This window comes from Pomacea canaliculata, linkage group LG13, assembly GCF_003073045.1.
Source record: "Pomacea canaliculata isolate SZHN2017 linkage group LG13, ASM307304v1, whole genome shotgun sequence".
In the NCBI taxonomy this organism is placed as follows: domain Eukaryota; kingdom Metazoa; phylum Mollusca; class Gastropoda; order Architaenioglossa; family Ampullariidae; genus Pomacea; species Pomacea canaliculata.
The window spans coordinates 11245812-11269159 of NC_037602.1; the positions used below are offsets into that span (position 1 = coordinate 11245812).

The following is a 23348-nucleotide window of genomic DNA, read 5'->3' on the forward strand; positions in this document are numbered from 1 at the left end:
GTGTGAACAATAAAGTAGTAGTAAAAGACAGGTACTTGGCAAGTGATGATTTGTAGATAATAGCAATGCCGCCTCCACGTGTAGGACGGGGGAATGATTTCAGACAGTAACCCACTGGAGTGAGATGGACTCACGCTGTCGTCGTCTTGCTGTTAAAGTCACGTGTCAGTGATGTTGAAAATATTGAGGTGGCTCTCTGTTACAAACTCTGCAATATCAACACGCTTCAGTGACTGTTGTGCTGACGATACAGACTGGGCGCTGAAAAGCTCAACATGGAGGCGAGTGTTTATAATTGTCGTGTGGGGGAAACATGATAGTCTCTTGTTTTCATACGACCATGCTGAATTGGTCGGTCGTGTTTCCAGCTGGTGTTACGGGTGATAACATTAACTGGTTCACTTTGATCGTGCCAACGCTGACGACGGGTCAGAGAATCTTTACAAAGGTTGTGAATGTTCAGAGTACTATATACACGTACGTTGCAGAAGGGAGTGTGCAAATGATGTGTGGAGGAAACATGATCCAGCAGAGAGTTGACAACACACAGCGAAGCTTTGGCAGAAGCAGAATCTGTGTCAGAACTTGGTGAAAATAACCTTTGTCCGTGACATTAACATCTTAAAAGTGCAGAAATATGTAGTTTATGCTGATTGAGTCATTTTCTAAAAATGCCAGCTTTATATCATGTTCTGAATGAAGCAGATATTTTATGTATCTTTTACATACCACACACACAGAGCAAAATTAGTCCAAAAACATGAAAAGATATTGTGTTGCATTTTACACAAAGTGCCGCCTTTCTATCCCTCACAGCAGAGAATGTGAAGACTTTTTACAAAGACCAATATTTTAAGGGAAAATACTGTTGTCACACCATTTTAGTTCTCTCCCTCTAACCATATTTGATTTTTTAAGATTCCCTCATACCCCCAACCCAACTTCTGTAATTTTAAAAAACCGCACCGAATTGCTTGTTTTCCTGTGAATTTGCACAATAAATAAAAAATAACATATTTAAGCTATGCACTTAAAAATATATAAATTTTTATATAAATATTTTATTTATATGTTTAGGTTGTTGATAAACATATGTTTGAACTACCTCTTTTTGCCTCGATGTTTCCCACACTTTTGGAATTGGTGCGCTCCTTCACACAGTTTTTACTAATTAAACAAAGTAAACTGTTCTTAGAAGTGGTATACATTGGGAGGAAAACATTTCTTCTAAATTATGTAAATTAATTGTGGTTATTTAAATGTATAGGCGGGCTTTGGAAACTACCTGCAACAGAATAAAGATAGCTAGGGGGAGGGGAATCATATGATCATAAAGGGTTTATTATTTTAAACACTTGATGCAAAACATGCTGCAGAATATATATATATTTATATAAGTATACAATATTTATACATGTGTGACAAAGCATTTATAATGAAGGAATCCTATGATTATTGATACAATGGGTTGCCAATTGTTATGTGGAATTATGTTTTAGTTAAGGGTAACTTTTTCTTTTTTAATTTGCATGGTGGCAATACATGATAGCAGTTGGTTCCTCTCAAATTTGTGCTTATATATGTTTCACCATATCATGTATATAGTAAGGCTTTGAAAACCACAATTAAGGGTGTGGAGGCAGAATCATTATGGTTACAAAGCTTTAATTATTCTAAACCTATATTTAAGGACATCCTGCAGACCACAGATGTTAGGATAAAATGTTCTTAGTATATATGTGATAAAGAATTTATTAGAGGGAAAAAAAGAGATATGGATATAATCGATTGCCCCTTATTATATATAACAAGATGTACGACGTTCAAAAACGGGTGTCAGAAGTGTTGCTGAACATGTAAAATACCTCTACTTGATCATCGGTTTTTCGTCCTCCAGAACAACACTGCCGTAATACTAACAGCTTTAACCAGAGATCTTTTCCATTCTTGAAATCATATTATAAATTCGTGTTTATTAACATTTATAACATTTTGAAAACCCAAAAAGTTAATAGAGCAGACACCATCACTCAATGTTTGCAATTGGATTATTTGCGCGTTCGCTCATCTACACATGTACCCATAAATCTAAACGGATTTTATCTTTTTAAAAAAAGGCCTGCGTTGTGGGCCCCTGAAACCTAAAAAGGAGACTGAACGCTCTTTTGCTGCATGTCACACTGCACACGATAGTTACACGCATGAAAGAAGCTTGACTGTCTTTACTAAAACTTTGTTAGTTATGCGTAGTTAAACCAAAGCATGGGCTAACCCTTCTCTTCGCTGAACTTTCCATTTTATCTCGGTATAACTTGTTGGAGAAAATACAAATTAGGCCAATGATGACGCAAATGTGCCCTCGCACATAGAAACGGCCACGACAGGTCTAGTCCGCACTGAAATATAGTGCTCAGGTGAAAGAGCACGCATTTAAATAAGACTTTATTTCCTTTCAAATCTGATGAAAACTCCAGTATGCGAAACAATTCAATATGAACAAAACTATTCACCAGTTACATGTTTCTTTAGACTTTTGCGTACTAATCATGTGAGTGTTTTATTACAATAAACTGCAAGCGTGTTTTCCTTTTCCGAAAATAGCACCAGTTGCAGATTTGCACCTCAGGACGGGCCTCTTGCAAGTAAAAATAGAAACCATCGGAGTTATTTTCGTTCAATCCATGGATTTATTCGGGTGAGGCGATTATTGTTTCCGCGTTTGATGTTCGAAACATTTAATTCTAGTCAACCGTGCTATTGATTAGTGAAGAGATAACAACGATTCATTTTTCTGCCATCTTAGATACTTTTTTCCCACCCAAAAGATTGAGGCTTTCACATTTTTCTGTAACATAACTGGAGCTTGTTAAAGCTGCGTAGACTGAGATAAAAACTAAGACGGATGAAAACTAAATGATCGAAGAACATTGATGGAAATAAATTCATGCATGTCGTGTATTCGATATTTATTTTGCAGAACATCGTTTTGATGTACACCTACTGATCATATTAGAAGACTGGACACAAAATACCTCATCAGCTGACCTTGCATCAAGTAGATGATCGACCAGTTTCTTGATTCTTTTGATGTGTAGTCACAAACCAACTGGATACCACTCTGAAAGCACACTAATTAGTCTACGCGATTCATCATCTATATATATACAGGAGTGACCTGTGTACTTGCGCAAACTTCGTTCTTGGCGGCCTCAAAAAGTAAGTATATATACACTTGCATGCATTCACAGGGACCATTTAAACGGTTTTTCAATTTTTCAACACAGTAAATGCAGTCAGTATGATTATTGGAGGTAGGATGTGTCTGTCTATATATATAGTGGTGGAGGTGTTTGAAGCTAAAAAGTATGTAGCATATGAAATATTTTTTTCTGTTGGTGTCTTAGTGGAGTGTGTGTAATTCTTGCATATGAAAGTCTTCTTGATTTAGATGTGCTTCAACTTCTGTGCTTTATCAAAACTTGGCTCAGCTTCCAATATAGCAACATGACTTTAAAAAGGTTGGGCCTAATTTTAACTGGTGCAAAATATCCATATAACCCAATTCATTAAAGGCTATGCCACACAGTGTTTGGCAAACATTGTTTTCTTAAAACAGCCTCGTTTTCCCCTTTTGCTAGGTGACACACACCGCACCATGTTTCACAAACCATTTGCGAAATTGTTTTTCCTTGTGTTTGGGGTTTTAGAACTTGGTCTATTTTGGAGAACAGTTTTTCAAAATTGCCACCAGAGCCACAGGCCCTGCTTGGAAATATGAATGAGCAAAATACATTAATTGAACTATTTCAAGGCTAACAGGAATTGTGGGACCCTAGGAGACCAAAATATCGAAACAAACAGTTGAAAATGAGTCTTTGGCTTTCCTTGAAGATTGCTTTGTCGTCAGCGACAGGGATTGAATTCACAGGTATGCTCCAATTTTAAATGATGTTTGCTTTATCATTGTTGTTTTATAAAGCTCCAAGTTTATTGTTATGCTAGTTCTGTAAGTGTAATTGTTTTACTGTGAAATCTACATCAGTGCAAGGAGTTGATAGGAGGGATTATAATTAAAAAACAAGTGTTATGACACACTTGCGCTCAGTGTGACAGAAGTTTACTATTTTTTGTGTGTGTGCTGTTGTTAAAAGAATAAAAATCAGCCACTGAAAGTAACAGTCTGCTGAACATGCACAGATTTTGATAATACTGGAAAACTACTAAATGTTTGTAATTATTTTTATGAAAAATTAAAGGTTCATTATAAAGCTCAACATTCGTCACATCAGAGCCATGAATTCAACAGTGATCACAAATAATAATAATGGTGTGAGCTTTTATAGCATGGTATCCCTGCCAAAGCCAGGCTCTCCGCACATTACAAGTACAAGACAGACAAAATTCCTGTGGCACTTTAAAACTAACTGGAATGCCAGGTCGTTCTTATGCAAACATTCATAGATCAAGATGTCAGTGAAGCAGAGCTACAGTCATTGGACTGGAGCAAAATAGATCAATAATCAACACTTAGATCAAAATCATCAGAAGAATATCCAGATAATCACAAAGCAGAAATTGCAGTACAATGTTTAAATGCTTGACTGTTTGGCACTGAAGAAAAGTCTAACCCAGGGATGATAGGAAAAAATGAAGAATGGCATTAGCCAGAGAAATTGACAGCGATGAGAAAGTTAATGCTAGCAGAGGAATAAGTAAAAAGCCACAAGCAAGTAAACAGTCAAACACAATGCCAATGATGTCAGAAAAAAGTGCAGATCAGTTCAATAGGCAATACAAGCGCAACAAATCCAAGAATAAACGAAAATGCGGAGAGCTGGCCCCATCAAGCATGTACAGCAAAGGTTCATCAATCTCCTCAGAATGAGAAAACACATGGCATAAATGTGGTCTATTGGTTATTTATTTCATAAGATTGTACTACTATGTTGAAGTTGACCATATCCAAGCAAAGTTGGCCAGTCTCCAAAATACTTTTTTCAAGAAAAGTGCGGAAAATTAATGAAACCAAAGTAAGTGGCGCTGAAGCATGTGATATCTATAACTCTTCTTGGCCCTTTTCTCAGCAGATGAAATTCTTGCTACCAGTGATGTCTTTGGTGGTATCAACATCTTCAAACTTGGTAAGCAGAATGATTTTTTTTTTATATACATTAACATATATCTTCAAAATCAGATATATGAAACTATCTATAAAATATATGTGTCAGTTATAATAGTATTTTGAACAGAAAATACAAAGAATGAAATTTTTCTGACCAGTTCAGTAAGTTTATTTTGGAAAAACAAATAACTGACTCTTAGCCAGAAACATTGCTATATATAGTTGACTTTTATATTTGATCCACTGCCAGTAAACCTAATAATGGAATTCATCTCTTGCAAAAAGAGTTGAAAAAAGTCTCTGTTTTTTCAGGGCTATCCCTGAACCATATTCCATTTTAAAAAAAATATCTTACCCATAGGCCACATCCTTTTCTGGCCTGAGAAAGCTATGTAAAGCCACACAGCTTTCTTTTACCCAAAAGGCCACATTAGGAAGTAGATTTAATGTGTTTGACAGCACTCTGGATCAGTTGACTAATATGTTTGTGTTTGTTTGTTCTAAGCTTGCTTACTGCAGCTCCTTGCAGGCTGCCCCTCATACCTTATTTATAAACTCCAAAAAGTACAGAAATACTGTACATCTGGAGCTAGGAAATGGGACTTTGTGACTCCTCTTCTTTGTTTTCTGTACTGCCTAGCCATCCATTCTTGCATTAATTACAAACTGTCCTTTCTTTGCAGGCTTCTATGCTATTATCTTTTATCTTTTCTCACATCCCAACCAGACCACTCTGCTCTTCGTCTAATGATTGATCATATCCTAACTATTCCTGTCACCACAACATTAACATACAAGTTACCCTGCAACAAATCAATGGAACTCTCTACCCTTTCATATCCGGTAGCCACCATTGAATCCTCTTCCTTAAGCATTACTCCTAACAATAGTACACTCAATGATAATACATCTTCAACCTTCCGTCAGTTTGTAGAATCACAATACCCTCACTTCTTGTTACCAAATTCCTCGTTGCATTTTCGTTGTCTTTTATTTGTTATCTTTCACAGTCATCACTACTGTTGTTTATTTTTGGTCCTTCGAATGTTGCCTGTCTTGCTCTTGTCACAAGTTCTAAGAGCTCATTTTTTAAGAGTGTGAGTATGCACTATATAAATCCCACATTTTTAAAAAATTATTATTATATGCCAAAGGCATTTCAGAGACTACAAGCAGTAATTGAAAATTTGTTCAGGTTCATTTAGTCCTTGGGGTATGGCTTTATAAGGTGTTACTTCATGGTGAATGACTCACTACCAACAAGTACAAAAGGCATCTTAATAGCTGAATGAGCAAGTTCCCTTTGGTGTAGGAACTTGTAGAGTTTTGCTTTCAAGTGATTTGGCAAATGTAGAACAGGCAAATATTCCTGCATCATTGTTTCTACCATTTACCTCTATATCATACCAAATAAACCAATGCAGGGTTTCTCAAATGCTCATGCAATGCCTTCCCATTTTTGTGTTTTATTATTATTGGGAGCCAGTAAGTATTGGGAGCCAGTAAAAATAACAGATCAGTTTTTGAAACAGTACAAATTAAACTAATGCATGTAAAAACATGAAAGTAGCTTTTAAAGAGCCATTATAACAAATGATTTGGCACTGCATTGCAGGAAACACAAGTTTGTGATCCTTTCTACCAGTTCCAGAAGGATGACCAAGCACTTTCACTGGCTTCAAGCCGTTGTAGCTAAAGAAGTGATTATACAGGTGCAAGCAAAAGGCCAGGTAAAAGAGACAGGAATGATCAGGGGATGAGCAAGCTAAGTATGTCAAGGATTATTACAGGAACAAAACTAAACCAAATGAGGACCTGAACTCATCTGGGAACCAAAAATTTCATTCAGCACTTTTCAGAAATACCAGATATTACACAGAAGCTTCTGAAATAAAATATTGAAGACCTGGTGATAAAGGCTGTAATATAGCAAAGAGCAACTACGCCTCAACACTTGATGGAATTAATGTTTGTTTAGGTGCCAATGAGTAATTGATTGTATATGTGTGTGTACGGGCATGCCCATGTATCAGAGAGGGAGAGGGAGGGACAAAGGTATATGGAATTTTTTGCTTTTACCTTGACTAAAATAAAGACATTTACATTTTATGTATGTGATGTGAGTCATAATTTTTCATTGTGTCTGAATTTATCACTGATGTGCTAGTACAGAATATGGTGAGTGGTTGGTTCAAAACACAAACAGAAAATATACCGAACAAAAGAAACGACATCCTACAAACATGCTTCCCAAAGGTTCACTGATTAATGCATCCATGTGTGCATGTACACACACACACCCACCACCAAAATTTCACTGATTAATCATGCAGATATTCCTATATTTGTCTTTAGAAATTTTGTTAGGATAAGATACTTATTTGTTTCAAGGGTGAAACTACAGGAGAACCTAACTTTAAAGTGAAAGTTTGAAGCTTCAGCTTTTAGAAAAGCTGAAAAAATCACCTTCCTTGTATCAAGGACAAAGTCTGCTGCACATTAGAGCAAGCCTTTCACCAGGTGAAATGCACTTGCACATATTTGTCACCTGCATCGCGATGTATGGTTTTTTGTAAGCAAGCAGCATGTGAAAGTACCGAGGGTCCATTCAAAGTTGGCGTAAGAGTCTGCGTCCTCGACTCACATATCAGATCAGGCATCATTCTAGGCTCTTCCTTTAAGCCACCCTTGCTTTATCTTTTTTTTCTTGATTTTGTGAAGTTCTGCTGCAAGCATCAACATCTCATCACCTGTTAAATCTGCTAATGCAGATATCAAGGGACGCTTTTATTGCACACTTATGCAAGTATGGCATTGCAAATGGGAAAACTTCTGCTATATCATTCTCATGGGCAACTGTTCTTAATAAGGTAAAAAAGTACCACAAAATGCTTGATAATGGCAAGAATAAATGGTCTTGTCACACTTTCTTCCCAGATCAATCCTTCTTCAGTAGTTAGACAGGTATGATGGGATGAGACATTGAAGATACCAGTAGCACAGTATGGTGATCGAGCTGGCAGCCAGTATAGTTTGCAATGGGGTCCGATTTTTGCCTATAGAAAACAGTATGAGCAGCATTATTCTAGGCTTTTTTAAGCCTATCCAGAGGGCTGGTAGGGAGTTTGATGAGTAGAGAGTTGCAATAATTCAGCTGGGATAACACAAATGTTGACATGAACTTTTTGATGAAATGGAGGGTCGGATGTGGTGTATCCTGTGAAGCTCAAGGAAGGTGGACTGCATTGATGCAAGATTTATGAGATAGTGATGTATTGATCCCGGAGTGGACAGGCCACTATTTGGGAGACCTACTAAACAGGGTGTAGAATAAGTCCGACTGGTGTCTTGTGTCTCTCACCCCCTCCATGACTGCTCACTCTCTCCATCCCTTGAGACTAAGGTTCCTGATGGACTTTCAGGTTTTTTCAGTTTGCTGTTGGCTGTACGGTGGTGCAGAACAGAAGAAACAATTATGGCATCAGGTAGAAAAGACCAGCAGTCGACGGTTAGTTTGAAAGTATTAGAGGAAAATAAAAGTCAAACAGTCCCGCAAAACAATGATGCAAAGAAAAAAAGCACTGGCCTATACAATTGGCACCAAAAATAGCAAATTAATCAAAAATAAAAAAAATTGTGGAGAGCTGCCTCCCTCAATCCTGTAAGGCAAAGAAACACCACTCCAGCTATCTACCATTTTCCTTGCATTTTCAACTCCACCCCTCTGTTTCATATTATAAATCTAGGTTACTCAACAAACCTGGACTTGATCCTCTGATCTGTTGTCTACGATTCTGCCTCCTGTTTCATTCATTTTCTCTGCCACTTTGTGACTGTCATTCATACATGCACCAAAAATGGACAACTATATATTATTGCTGCCACCACCACTACTATTACCACTGATACTTCTACAACTACAAATCACATCTGCAAGTCTCTTAAGATAGAGAAGAAGAGAAGGCTAGAAAGGAATATTTTGGTAATGGTATTGAGCTGAAGACATTGAATCCTAATGGCATCTGATGGCATTGACCTTCTCAACATGAGTAGCTACACTAACTGTGAACACAATGAACGTTTTGTTTTGAGACCATTATTATTAATCTGTGTGTTTATGTTCTTTGTCAAGCACTTTGATGGTAGAGTAAAACAGTTTGTACATTAATCTTTTTATTATTAATCATTTCAAGATGACTTCAGAAAGTTTGAAAGTCAAAAGAAGGCTACAGATCTAGACATTACAATGGAATTCTCTCCCTTTCTATATCTGCCACCTACCCACCATTGAATACTTTAAATGTGTTCTGAAAACTCATCCCTCCCTTAACCATTGCTTCTAACACCAGTTCCCACAATGCTAGTCCTTTTTCACACCCTTCCCACCTTTTCCACTTATTACTAGTTCCCTGCTCGTCTTCCTTTTGCAAAATCATGATACTCTCAATCCTTATTACTTGGATCCTTGATATGTTTTTATATTTGGCTTTTATTCATCATTGGTACTGTTGTTTATCCTTCCATCATTCATATGTTGTTTGCTTGTTCTTCTGTCCCTAGTATGTTTCCCTTCTCGAAAGTCCTACCTCATATTTCTGGATCCTATTCACCACAAAGGGCTCCGCATCTGTTTGGGTGCCTTCTGCACCACTCCTGTACAAAGTTTGTACGCAGAAGCTGGTGAGCCTCCACTTTCTCTCCATTGTCTGAAACTTATGCTATCCTATGTCTGTCGTTTAAAAGTTCACCCGGGAAACCCTGCATACCATGCTGTTTTTAGACCACATTGCGCTGCCCTGTATGCCACTCATACGAAGGAGCAAAAACCATTATCACTCCTTGTTGCACCTCACCTACTAGCAGCCGGAGTAGATATTCAGCAGGTAGAGCCTCTCCCTCTACTACCAGCTCCTCCTTGAACACTTCCTGTTCCAGAGATTCCCTTGATCTCACAGCCTGACTACGACTACTCCTCTCCTCACTCTCACTCAGGCCTTAGATACACTGTACAACACTGTAGAAACATCCAGCATCTTCTCCTCACCCCTGCCGCTCACTCGCACGGAACATTTCAGGTACCAAAGTTTGCATCAGTCACACTTGCTCACGCACTTGCTAGAAAGGTCTAAGCAGCTCTAGTCAAAGCCATGCGGTGGTCACCGGCAGGTCAGGCGGGGTCAGATACTGCATCAAAGTGCTGACGGCGCTGGGCCACACATCGCACAGACCGCTACTACATTTAATTTGTAACACATGGTGTCAAGGAAATTTTAGCATGGTACATGTTTTAATTAATTATCCAGAACTCCTGAGTATCTGCCAGCAGTTTTTTCAAAAGACTCTTTTCCTTATATAAGTCTGTCCCATTGGCAGCTATTTTTTACATTTTTAACCAACTCTAGTATGCCCATGTCTCATTCTTGTTCTTAAGCGCTAAGAGCATGCTACTTAGGAATATGAGTACAGGCTATACAATTTTTATTTATTTATTATTATTAATCTGCAAGGACTTTAGAAAAAAATGTGTTATACTGAATCGAAATTTGTTACATTGAGATTATACCTCAGTGTGTTGTATCTTTTATTTTTCATGTGTTTTCAGACTGTACATCCTACCTTATCCTTAGTCTGTTCAACACAGAAGCATCACATTGGAGGGTAGCAAAGAAAAAAGTAAAATAATGGGGCGGAAAAAAATACAAATATCACGTATTTGTGACGAACGAAATAGACAGGTAAGTGGCTCCTGTTTTTAGCCTGTAACTACACTCTATAGTTTTGCTATACACAGTTTTTTTGCCAGAATATCTGTTTTAGAGGAGTATATATATCTTTTAGCTACTTGAAAACAATGCTAATATATTATACCAGCCCCAACAGTGACACATTTTGCATTGCATGTCAGTGCTGTTTTACTGTGTGAGGTGTTTATGAGGTGAGTTTTAGTTTAGGTCTTAGTCTTAAGTGGCATCTTAATTGAGTGCTCCTTCCTGGTCTTAAGCTAGTTCAGGCAGTTAAAAAGATTTGTTTTTAATTAAAAGTTAATCAGTTGCGAATTACTTTTATGCTGATTGGCAGTATAAGTTCTGTGTCTTAGTTTGTTCAAACCTGTTGCAAACAGCTTTGAAGAGATGTCTGGTCTCACAAACATGAATAATCAGAGTCTGTAGGGGTCAGGGAGAATTGGAAAATTCAAGAAAATGTGAAAAATGAATTCCTGTCTCTGGATAAGACAGGAACTAAAAAATTCAGAAAATATCAGGATTCAGTTAGGAAATATGCTAAAAATGATTTTTTGACCAAATTTTGAAGCACTAAGTGGTAAATTTAAAAATGAATACAGGAATTAATGCATTTTTCAAAAATTTTTTAAAATATACTGTTGACGTAAGGAGGGAAGTTTTTGAACATGGCTATCAATTCAGTGTGCAGTTATGCTGAAAAATAAGTAGTAGAGATTTGGAAATCCTTTTATAAAAATAATGGTTGATATTCTCTGCACTGGTTCAACATAACCATCTAAAATAGAATTGATAATAAAGATTAAATAGGTTTCAGATCTATCCGCTCTTTTTTGCCCAGGAAATTGGTGAAGCACTAGCACTTTCCACTATGAGTTTTCAGCATCCTTGAGGGTTAAAAAAACGTGGAGAGGATGATTTAAAATTGGGACTATAATTGCTTTGAATTTTACCAGGTGACCTGGGGGTGAGATTCTGGAGGTGTGTACTTATCAAGGTGAGATCAAAGACACAAACAGAGGGCCTAAGGAGTAGACAGGGGGTTTTGGCAGGAGGGGGCAGTATGGCTACATTAAAGACAGTCACCACATCTTGCAGCCAAGTAGGCCTTGCAGTTAAAAGACTGAGAAATTGATAATGTTTAATTTGATGCAATGGCAGAAAATCTGTATAATCCTACAACGTGAATAAAAAAAAAAATCATTAGAGCTCACTGAAAAGTAAAAACATTGAATGGGTTTTGAAAGGAGCTTGGCTAGTCAAACAGGAGAATGGTTGGCAAAGTTTCATTTGGTTATATAGTTCAGACTGTTGAAAGTAGTAATGAAGGATGATGGTAAATCAGTAAATAATAGATATCAATTTCAGTTCATCTACGTATTTAGTTCATTATAATATTGTCCACTTTGTTTGTAGAGAACAACAAAATAGTGACATTGATGAAAGTGGTTTTATTTTGAGGGGCCCCTCTTTTACTCTACACTTTTACTTTTTTTGAAATCCTACAATAAATCTCAGAAAAATCATTAGAGACTTCGTTTTATAGAGACATTATGGATGAAGGTGTACTACCTTTTATATTGTCAGCTGTAGAGCTCCCTTCCATGCTTTTTAACAGCTGAAGTGAAATTGGAGGGCGTAGACTTTATGTAATAAGACCTCTGACTTCAGGAATTTCTGTAAGCATAAGATCAGAGTTCAGTCCCTTTGTTCAAGCGTGGACTTTATGAAGATGCTCAAGGCTAAGAGAAAGACTGATGGAGGTGTTTGCAGTGTAGTTAACTGCAGAAATGTCTAAAATAAAGAAATCTGCAAAGAAGTATTTTTATCAAATTTCCATTGGACAAAGAAAGGTGAGTAATATTTTATTTATATATGTTAATAATAATAAAGAGAATTTATATAGCACTTTTCCAAAGATTTGCTCAGAGCACTTTACATAAATAATATACAGACTAAATCATCAACAACTATGTGCCCATATTCACATATAACAGACACGCTCACTTCTGCAATACACACCCACTCACAATAAATTACAGACACGTTATGCATGCTCATGGTTAGGACAGGATCACAGTGAAGTTGTCGTTCTGAAAAGATGTGTCTTAAGTTAAGACATAAAGGTGGTAAAAGAATCAGTGTTGAAGGCTAATGGGTAATCCATTCCATGTTGATGGGACTTGGTAGGAGAAAGATCTCTGTCTGTATGTCTTTATCTTAGCTATTAGGACTCACAGAAGCTTGGTGTCAGAAGATGAGCGAAGAAGTTATGTGGGTGTATAGATAGAAGAGAGTTCAGAGAGGTACTAAGGACCAGTGCCAAAAAAAGGGATAAGTGAAAGTGGAGAGTTTCTAAGCTATACAAGCTACAACTGGCAGCCAGTGAAGACAGCATATGAGTGGTGATAAATGTTCAAATCTAGATGGTCTGCAGATGAGATGAACAGCATTATTTGAAGTCTGTCAACAATGCAATATTTTAGTTTAATCAGGGTATGCAAGTATGACCAGAAACATGAAAGATTAGTTAAAATAAACCTAAAGATGCTTCCACAAATAGTCTTATTTTTCTTAAGAAAGGATTGTAAAAAGCTCAAAAACATTTATTGCTCATCCTTTTGTTTGGGTTTTCTTTTCTTTCCATCTTTTTCTTTTCCTTTTTGAACACAAATGTTGCCTGTGATCACAGTTTAGACTCACATCACAAAAACTTTTGTTAATTCTTTAATATCTTCTTTGCTGTATGAATATGACAGGACACCAGCAGCTTATGTCAGTAAAATGAATGCAGTGTCATTTATCTGTAGATGTGTTATAGAACAGAGCTGTGATTTTATAATCATTTTGAGATAATTTGAAGCTCCCAAGGTTTCTCAAATGCATAATTATCATTATTTCAGATCAAGAATTTGGTTCGGAATAGCTATCCTCTGGATTTGATAGGAAAAACTGCCAAAGTGTTGGGAACTGCCATCTGTGTAGCAAATGCTGTGAATCTAGTCAATTCAATGTCCCAGTAGAAAGAAAAAGATTAGTGTGAAATGCTGTTCCTACCTTCTTTGATGTTTCCAATCCGCCACCTCCAATTATCATAAAACGAAAAAGGACAGATCCAGCACAAAAGTCCTGCAAAAGAAACTGCAGACAAGCTGATACAGGTACAGTTTAAAGCTATAAATTTCTGTGACATGCATATGAGCTTAGCACAGCCCATGTGATATTTTTTTTTTTTTCACTCTGATTTAACTTTCTTCCAGTAATCTTAAGATTCTTTGATATATCTTCTGCACTTTTTTGTCAGTAAGTTTGTTATTGAAATATGTTTAAAAAATGTGTAAATGATATCTAAGCAATGGATTGTATGTTTGATGTAGTAGCAGAAAAGGTAGACAGACCTGTTTAAGAGTATTAAATTTTACAGAATAAATACTGGTCTATTACATGTGTGTACCAAGCTGCAGTATTATCACTTTTATGCAAGCTAAATAAGTATACCAGTTACTCCAAAAAATCTTTAAGATCAGTAGAAGTTTTGGTGGTGGCATTTTAGCTGCCTTGAAACACTATACACTCAATGCCATCAAATGCTGCTCTTTGCTCTGTGAAATTTGATAAAATGATCATTAAAATTACAAGCTACAAGTTTGTGGCTAGTCATGTTACCTTTTTCTTGTTCATCTGACAACAACCTAGCTATTGGATACTTACTGCCTAGTGCACCTATCAAGAGCAACATCTTTATTCGCTTCTAACAGAGTATGTTGAAAAGGTCACAACTTGGAGACTGAGAATTAAAAAAAAAATTTCAAATAAAAATCCACCAATTGAGCATTTAGAATGGTAATGGTGGCATGAAGTAGAATGTGTTTTTTTTAACCACCTTATCCTCTGATTGTATTTGATAATAGTTTTATCCTTTGTAGAGTGCATATCATACAATGTGCTGTTGCTATATACATTTATGACACATTTCTGTCCCTGTTCTTGAAATCCCCTAAAATAAAAAATGTATACATCTTCATAAACTTTTTCGTATCAGTTATACATTCTTCAAGTAAACCAATGCTGTTGTCGTTATCTGTTATGGTATGGTAGACGGAGTGTTCATAGGGTACATAGGCACAAAATGCTTATATCTTTGTCCGTTCCAAGGAATTCTTTTCTAAGAAAAAATGCAAGCATGTTATCCAAACTATTTTCAACATATAAGGCACTAATTAATTCTTAATCAGGATTATGACTCCTCCCGATAATCTTTCATGCTCTGATAATCTAACACCTGGTTTTCTGAATGCTCTGTAATAGGGTCCTTTGAGAGGAAATCCTTTATGAATGTTTCAGTTAGACACACAAAATCAAATTTGGACACAGAAGTGATAAAGTCAGTGTCTTCTAGCTTTGACTGTAATCCTTCTATGTTCCAGTTCAAGAAGTTCAAGGAAAAGGAACTAGTACCTATATTCAGTATTTTGCCACTAGCTTCTTTATCAATTGCATCTTTACTGCCATTATTTCCATATTGTTAACTCACCTCTGATGGAAGTGCTGGTATCAGTAGTAGCTTGAAATGAAGTCAAGCTTGCAATGAAGTCTTGCATCATGCTGTAATATTTCTGTTGCAGAACACAGGAACTGCTTAAAAAAAGGTAGAGATGAGGATCTCTAACAGAACTGTTTGTCATCTCCTGTCCAGCAGAACCATCCAAAGACTTTCTACATTTGCAAGCAAAATACAGTTGTGTAGCTTATATTGCTGGTTTTATTGTTTTGAAGGTCTCCTCAAGAGTGTGTGATTTATGCAAAAGTTTATTTGTTGGTGAACTGACTATTGCTAAGTATCAGGAATTTATTCGTAAAAAGTTATTTACTGTGCCGTAGGTTTAACTGTGCCAATTGAATAACTGGTAGGTATACTGAAATGCATGGAATCTGCACTTTGCCAGAACATTCAAAATATGTGCATGTAGACGAAGTTTAATCTCAACTGATGTTATTGTTGACTGACATTGTTGGAGACAGTGCTTTGTGTGTAAAAATAGCACATGTAAGATCAGAGTACATATTGTTTCACTCTTTGGTAAATTAAGACTGCATTATTTCTTGAAAATAAATACTGAATCATTTTTACAGAAGTGGCCAAAGCAAAATCAAAATACCATAAATTTTACTCACTTGTAGATCTTTATTAAAAGAGTGCTGATGACCTATTTTTCTATTCTAGTTTGTGAATGAGTAAAACACACAACTTTGAGGACATATGTTCACAACCATGTCAATTTGTCACTCAAAACTGCCTAATAAAAGCTAAACTGAAATAAATACAAATCACTATATGATGATCAACTAACAGCTACAGATTTGTTTTATCACCGAGGTATTTTTAGACACTTGGCTAAATTTATACTTATATTGTAAAGCATTTTAAGTTACAGTGCTTATTATTTTGCCCTAAGGTCTGTGAATGTAGCTTTTTTCTAAACTCATTTTGCTCTTTGTGTTTTGTATTTAACATGTACAATTGCGTACAATATGTACAAATATGTGTGTAAATATTAATATGCATTATACTCTTAATCCCCAAAGTCCTTGGAGGCATATGTGATCATTAGGTACATGCATGGGATTTTATATGTAATTTTTGTATAATTTCAAGCACACTTCTGGACACTTTTTTTTTTGTATTTTACTAATACATTCCTACCTCAGAAAATCCATGTTTTTTAAAATCTTATTTTCCCTCTGTGTATGTGTTTGGATGTGTGAGTGTTCCTTTGTTTCATCCATATCTTACTCTGCTTTTTCTGAATGTTACATTGCAGCAAACAGATCTAAAAATGCTTAACCCACAACAAATATAACATTTAAAGGTATGTAACCATGGAATTTTAACTCAGTGCAGACAAAAAGTGATGCAATAGAACATTCATAGAATGGTAGTGGTGGCACAAAGTACAGTGTGTTTTAATATTCACACCTACTAACCTAAAATAAAGACAACCATTATTGACACACCATTTTTAAAGAGCATTTAAGGGACATGATTTTCAAGAAATATAGATTTGGGGCTTTTTATTTATTTACTTTTTTAAATAAATTCAAATGAAAGTAACAGTATGGAATGGAAAGCTGTCACGAAAGTAGGTTACAAGGCAGATATTGAAAAAAAAATAATTGTACTATATATATACACACAAACATAAAGCATCAATGAAATATTTTATTAGAAAATAAATTAGACATTAGAAATATTACTTAATATTATATTATCGTTTTTGACTCTTGGAGTACAAATCCGTTTCAGATTGAATAACCTGCAACAGTCTCAAACAGGTCTTGACCAACTAACTCATTGCCTATTTTCAAATATAACCATACTCCTGATTGACGGGGGGGGGCTACTGCTTAAGGGAAGTAATCATAGTAAAACAATCCCTGAAGTAACCAACAGTTTCTTCCCTTATATTTTCATTTATTTAGGCACAGTTATGTGTGTTTTGTGACACTGCCCAGTTCTCATTACAGTTGTGAAGATGTTCGCTTCTGTGGTAGCAAAGCGTTTAGAAAGATCTAAAGAGTGTGTCTCAAGTCATATTGGGTGTCTCAAGTCATATCATTAGGTAAACTGGGAATAAATTACGTGGACAGAAAAGTATCAAATTGCATCAAACAACAAATGCACATATCCAAACAACAGACTTGTTTTGCTTTAGCTAAGGGAGATAACAGCATGCCAAATTGAAGAAAATCAGCCAAGTGAATGGTCTCTATAATATACAGTCTTTGGTCAACCTCACCAGCTACTTTGATTCCTTCCTGGCCAATGAGAGACTAAACTATCAGCAATATCTTCTATATCTGTCTCAGCTGTATCTTTGAGTCAGGTTGAACAACCTTGGTTTTTCTTCTACTCTTCCATCAGCAGGACATATTCCTTGACAGACTTGTCTAACATTAGGAAAGTTTCAGCCAATAGTGTGTCTTATACATTTACTGCTCTATGTACCACTCTCTGCCCCCACCCCTTACTGCCCTATTGGTTTCTTATACTGTTACCTTCTCACTGCTGTTGCTGGTTTTGATTTATGCAGGATCTTAGCTTGAAGCTGTAGATACAGAAAAGGAAAATTCTGTTGAGGATAATTTGCTTTCAGCAGCATTTTAAACCTGCCATGAACTTTGTTCAAGTCTTCTACCAGAAAGTTGTCCTAGGGACAGTGATTTACTCCAGATGCATTTCTTTGCTTTGGACATTGATGTGGCTTTTTCAACAACCTCATCACTCTTTTCATCTTAATTTAGCATCCCTTAAAGGATATTGATTTATGTTGTTTACTTTTTGACATCTAGGTTTGTGGGATGTAGAATAAAACAAGGGATCTTTCAGTCTTAATTTCAAAGCTTGGAGGCCTGATGCTGATTCCCCTTTTGAAATTTAGCATGGGCTTTAACTTACCTTAAATTAGATTATTTTGAACCCGTCTTCTGCTTGTTTCAGATGCCTCATCTTAAACAGTTAAAGGTAGTGTTTTTTAGTGGCAGTGGCTTCTACTACCAGAGTTTTTTTACAAGCCCTTTCTTCAGATCCAATTTTTTCCAAAAGCAGACAGGTTAGTTTCCCCACTAACAGGCCCTTCTTTTATTGCCAAACACAGTTTATCTTCAGTGGGCACTAAACAAATCGTACTGAAAACTCAACAAATTGTGTTTCTCACTGAAGTTTCCACAGACTGAGCACAGCATAAAGATTCATTTCTCATTCAGGATTTATATCAGAAAGATTAGAGACAGCAGGGCAGGCCACTCTCACCTCTTCCTCCCAGTGGGCTGTAGTAGTCAAGAATTTCATCAGCTCAGATGATTTTCAGGTGGATAAAATTGGTGATTGAAGAGGCATACTCAAACTTGTAGGTATGCGATGCCTGTATGCTGAACCAATCGTCACTGCAACTCATTCATGTGCCATTTACTTGATCAGCTTCACTGGTCGTGATATTGTACTAGCCTGAAGTGACCTAAGATCACCGACTGTTGTTGGGAATATGTGTATTTGTGTGTGTGTGAGAGAGAAATAATTTCAACGTGTATATGTATTAACTTTATATATTTCTAGTATGAGCACTATCTGGAATTGCCCTTGTTGATTAATAAAGTTGTATTGTATTATTATGCTATTACTATGGCAGCACACACGCTGCCCTTCTGTATGCTAGGATTATTGTGTGAATTACCCCTGTAGTCACATTATTTAAAGATGTATTATTTATGTGGCTAGGTGCAGGTTCCTTATTTTCTGTCAAAGATTTCTGGGAAAAGCACCAGCTGTCTGGGCTTTTAGGGGGCTGACAATGTTATGCTCTCTAGATACTGAATACTACAAACTTGACTAGATAGCATTCTTCATTTTATTTGTTCGTTTTGATACATTTTATTTATTTGTTGTTACAGTTTTTTTTACAGCAAATTCTTTGTTTAGGACCGTTCCATTGGCAGTAATCTTGACATTTTTAAGGAGGATAAGACTCTACTATGAGATTTAACAAATTTTATGTCCTGATTACTGTTGTCTCTTGGATTTTTGGTTTGTTGGTGGCCTTCTTGGGCTTCAACACTCCCTTTTACACATTAGCCACTCTTACATTATTGTTTACTTCTTGCGTTGTTTTTTTTTAAAAAGAATGTTATGGCTATATCACTTGAGGGGTTTTGTCCCTAAACTTTTTAATGTAAGATTACATTTTTCTTGCCGTGAGATAGCCTTAGTTGCTAGCATGGTGTTAAACACAAACAAACAACCTTAGTTGTTTTGTTCTTTACCATTTGACTGGGCATTGAGTTTTTTATTTTGAGAAAAAAGTACATTTTATATCAACTATTGTGATCAACAGAATTTTTTAGTATGTTTCTATAAAAGGTTTTTAAACTTTATTAAATTCTGTAATTCAGAGACCTTATTTAATACATCTACCATTTTCAGCTAATGTAAGTTTATTTTAATAAATATTTGAGAAATTGTATTTTAAGAATCTGATGTGGCTGTCCTTTCAGGATCATAACAAATGTAAATTTGTTTGAAGGTTACATTCACAAAGCGCAAGTTTGGCCTCATGAAGAAAGCATATGAGCTGTCTGTGCTGTGTGACTGTGAGATAGCACTCATCATCTTCAATGGCTCCAACAAGCTGTTCCAATATGCCAGCACTGATATGGATAAAGTGCTCTTGAAGTACACCGAGTATAATGAACCACATGAGAGTCGCACTAACAAGGATATCATTGAGGTGATTAAAAACACTTTATACTTTAATTGCAGAAATTTGAATAATTCATTAAATTACTGTATTTTACAATTTATAGTCATTTTACAGTTTACTTTTTTATTGCTGGTGCCCCTCTGGACATAGCTTCTCGTGCTGGTGGTGAACACCCAGCCTTTCTCTGGTTGGGTGACTATAACTGAGCTTATAAGCCGGCATACCCTTTTTTCTTATGCTTTTCTTTTTTCTCCCTGAACCTGGCCTTTCATCTATATTCTTCTTCTAAACAAACATCTCTTTGTCATACTACAGTTTTATCTTTCCTATCTTTTGTCTTTGCTGGTCTCTTTCCTGCTTTCTTTTTCTCATCATGCCTTTCTTTTGACAGTTTTTCTCTGTGGTCTCCTTTAAGCACCCTGTTTTGCCATGCAGGGTGACCCATGGATTTTTTAAAAAAGAATGTTATGGTTATATCACTTGGCGGTTTTGTCCCTAAACTTTTTAATGTAAGATTACTTTTTGTTGCTGTGAGAGAGCCTTAGTTGCTGGCATGGTGTTAAACACAAACAAAACCTTAGTTGTTTTGTTCTTTACCATTTGACTGGGCATTGAGTTTTTTTATTTAGAGAAAAAAGTACATTTTATATAAGCTATTGTTATTAACAGACTTTTGTAGGGTGTTTGTTTAAAAGTTTGTTAAAAACTTTATTAAATACTGTATGTCAGAAACCTTATTTAATGTATCTACCTTTTTTCAGCTAATGTAAGTTTATTTTAATAAATATTTGAGAAATTGTATTTTAAGCATCTGATGTGGCTGTCCTTTCAGGATCATAACAAATGTAAATTTGTTTGAAGGTTACATTCACAAAGCGCAAGTTTGGCCTCATGAAGAAAGTATGTAGATAGGACTCTACCATCAGATTTAACAAATATTTATGTCCTGATCACTGTTTTCTCTCAGTTTTTTGGTTTGTTGGTGGCCTTTTAGGGCTTCAACATTCCTTTTTACACTTTACCCACTCTTTTTGCGTTATTGTTTACTTCTTGCTTTGGCTTTTTTTAAAAAGAATGTTATGGTTCTATTACTCAGGGGGGTTTTGTCCCTAAAATTTTGGCATGGTGTTAAATACAGACTTCTTTCCAAGCTCTTCTTTTCAATGATTTTGACCACTTTCTTGTTGTCCAACTTTATAAAATTCATGCGGCACTCATTTATCGCGATAAGGACATGTTTTTCATTTTGGCTCCAGGCCATGCTGGTATTTTAGGCAATGTTTGAGCAGACCAAGCTGCCAAGGCTGCATGTCAGTCTCCAGGCAAATTACACTCACTGGTATCATCAAACTGTAAATCTATCTTCTCAGCCCGTGTTCAGTCCATGAGGTAACAGCATTGGTACACTCTGGGCCAAAATAAATTACATGCCATCCTTTCTTGTCTTTCTGACCACATACCTTCATTCTGTCCTGTGCAGCAGGAGAAGGTTTTTCTGACCCCTGTGCCATGCAGTCACACCTTTTACGTGGCGTTAAGGAAATTTTAGTGTGGTACATGTTTTAATTTCTTGTCCTGAACTCAAGAGTATCCACTAGCAGTTTTTTGCAACAGTTTCTTTGTTTTCTTTGTTTAAGTCCGTTCCATCGGCAGCTATTTTGACATTTTTAAGAAGGATAGGGTTGTATATTTCTTATGTTCTGATAGTTTTGGGTTTTGATTTATTAGTTGCTTTTTGGGCCACAACCCTTCTTTTACACTTTACTCACTTTTTTTACATTTTGTTGTTTCCTATGTTGGCTTTTGTTGATTAAGATTTTGTGGTTGGGGAACTTGCCCTTAAACGTTTTAATATAAGTTCACTTTATGTTGCCGTGATATATAGCTTTAGTTGCTGGCACACCGTAAAACACAACTGACCACCCAACCATCATGATGATGTTGATACATCTGCTAATTTCTTTGCTTGTGTTTCTCCATGCCTAGTGACTTCTGGGAATTTGATGGAAGCATCATGCCGCAAAGCCTCCGAGACAGCTTTCGATCTCTTTGGATCTCCCAATTTCTGGGGCATATATTAGGATAAGACAGATATTTTATTTGTATATTTTCAGTTTTGTAATGGCCTGCAAGCCTGATGGTCTTTAGGGGTTTCTGCAGCCTTTTCAAATCCTATGTTCACGACCAGTTCTGATGGAGATCTGCTTTTCGATGTTTCTATTAGTCAAGATGTAGCTACCAAGATACTTATGACTTTGAGGTCCCTCTGATACTCCTTGATAAATGGTATCCGTTCAAGTCCTCGCCGATCCTCACACGTGCACTAAGAGCTGAGACAACCCTTGTGTCACCAGGTATCTCCTGTCAACTTTAGGCTGTAACGGATGACTAGAGCAAAACACACATGAGGAGACACAACACTTATCCACCAGCCTCCATAATCTGCTACTGAGAACAGACAGCCACAGGTGCAATGAAGAGTTCAGCACTCTTTTGCAAGGGAAGCCAGCCTGATCAGCCCCCTCAAGACTGATTGACGACTGGCTTATAATTACAATTTATTCACACATGACAACCAAAACAGCCAAGGACAGCCTCATGCTGCTGGTCCTGCATGCAGGCTCACAGGATCAACAGCCTGAATGGAGATAACAGAACTCTTCTGATATCATCCCATAGAGTTGCAGACATTTTTGAAAATGTCTGTGTTATAGTGAGTGTGAAGATCACTCTGGGCCATCCCAATAACTTTTGAGCAGATCTATACAACTCAGTTCAAACTGTTCTTGTTCTTCACAATGTTCTGTCAATTTTATTTTGTCATATAGTGTATTGATTGTTTCCTGTATCTCTTACTTGGTCAAGGTCATGAACAACTTTGGTCATGCAATGAGAACTTGCTCCTTTTTTAAGGCACTTTTTCTGCTTATTTGCTGGCATGGTGAAATGGATCACTTTTATTTCTTCTTCAACAGGCTCTCAACAAGAAAGAACACAAAGGGTGTGAGAGCCCTGAACCTGTGGAACAAGAGCCCTATGTCAGTGGTCTGCGATGTGAAGAAAAGTTTGATCACTTGTCAACAGATGAATATCAGCGAATCATGCAACAGAATGCAGCATCCATGAGGGGGGTTAGTTTGCTCATGAAATATTTTGATGTCTTAAGATCACTTGAACAGTATCATATTCATCTATAGAAAAAAAGGTATTTCTGTTTGTCAAACAAAATTA

General features: G+C 36.4%; 1 protein-coding gene across 4 annotated transcripts in view; it reads left to right on the forward strand.

Moving 5' to 3' along the window:
* Positions 1 to 2537: 2537 nt before the first annotated feature.
* LOC112553564 (myocyte-specific enhancer factor 2A-like) overlaps positions 2538 to 23348 on the forward strand; it is a 32424-nt gene continuing 11613 nt past the window's right edge. Inside the window, exons 1-6 of one of the 4 annotated variants that reach the window (XM_025220871.1) lie at positions 2538 to 2695; positions 2978 to 3216; positions 3812 to 3928; positions 10725 to 10857; positions 19941 to 20144; positions 23093 to 23248. In XM_025220871.1, coding sequence (XP_025076656.1) covers positions 10804 to 10857; positions 19941 to 20144; positions 23093 to 23248 — 414 coding nt within the window. In that variant the 5' untranslated portion in view covers positions 2538 to 2695; positions 2978 to 3216; positions 3812 to 3928; positions 10725 to 10803. Of the gene's footprint in view, positions 2696 to 2977; positions 3217 to 3811; positions 3929 to 10724; positions 10858 to 11819; positions 11861 to 19940; positions 20145 to 23092; positions 23249 to 23348 lie in introns of those variants that run through there. The other 3 variants (XM_025220870.1, XM_025220873.1, XM_025220872.1) reach the window with 3 other exon arrangements.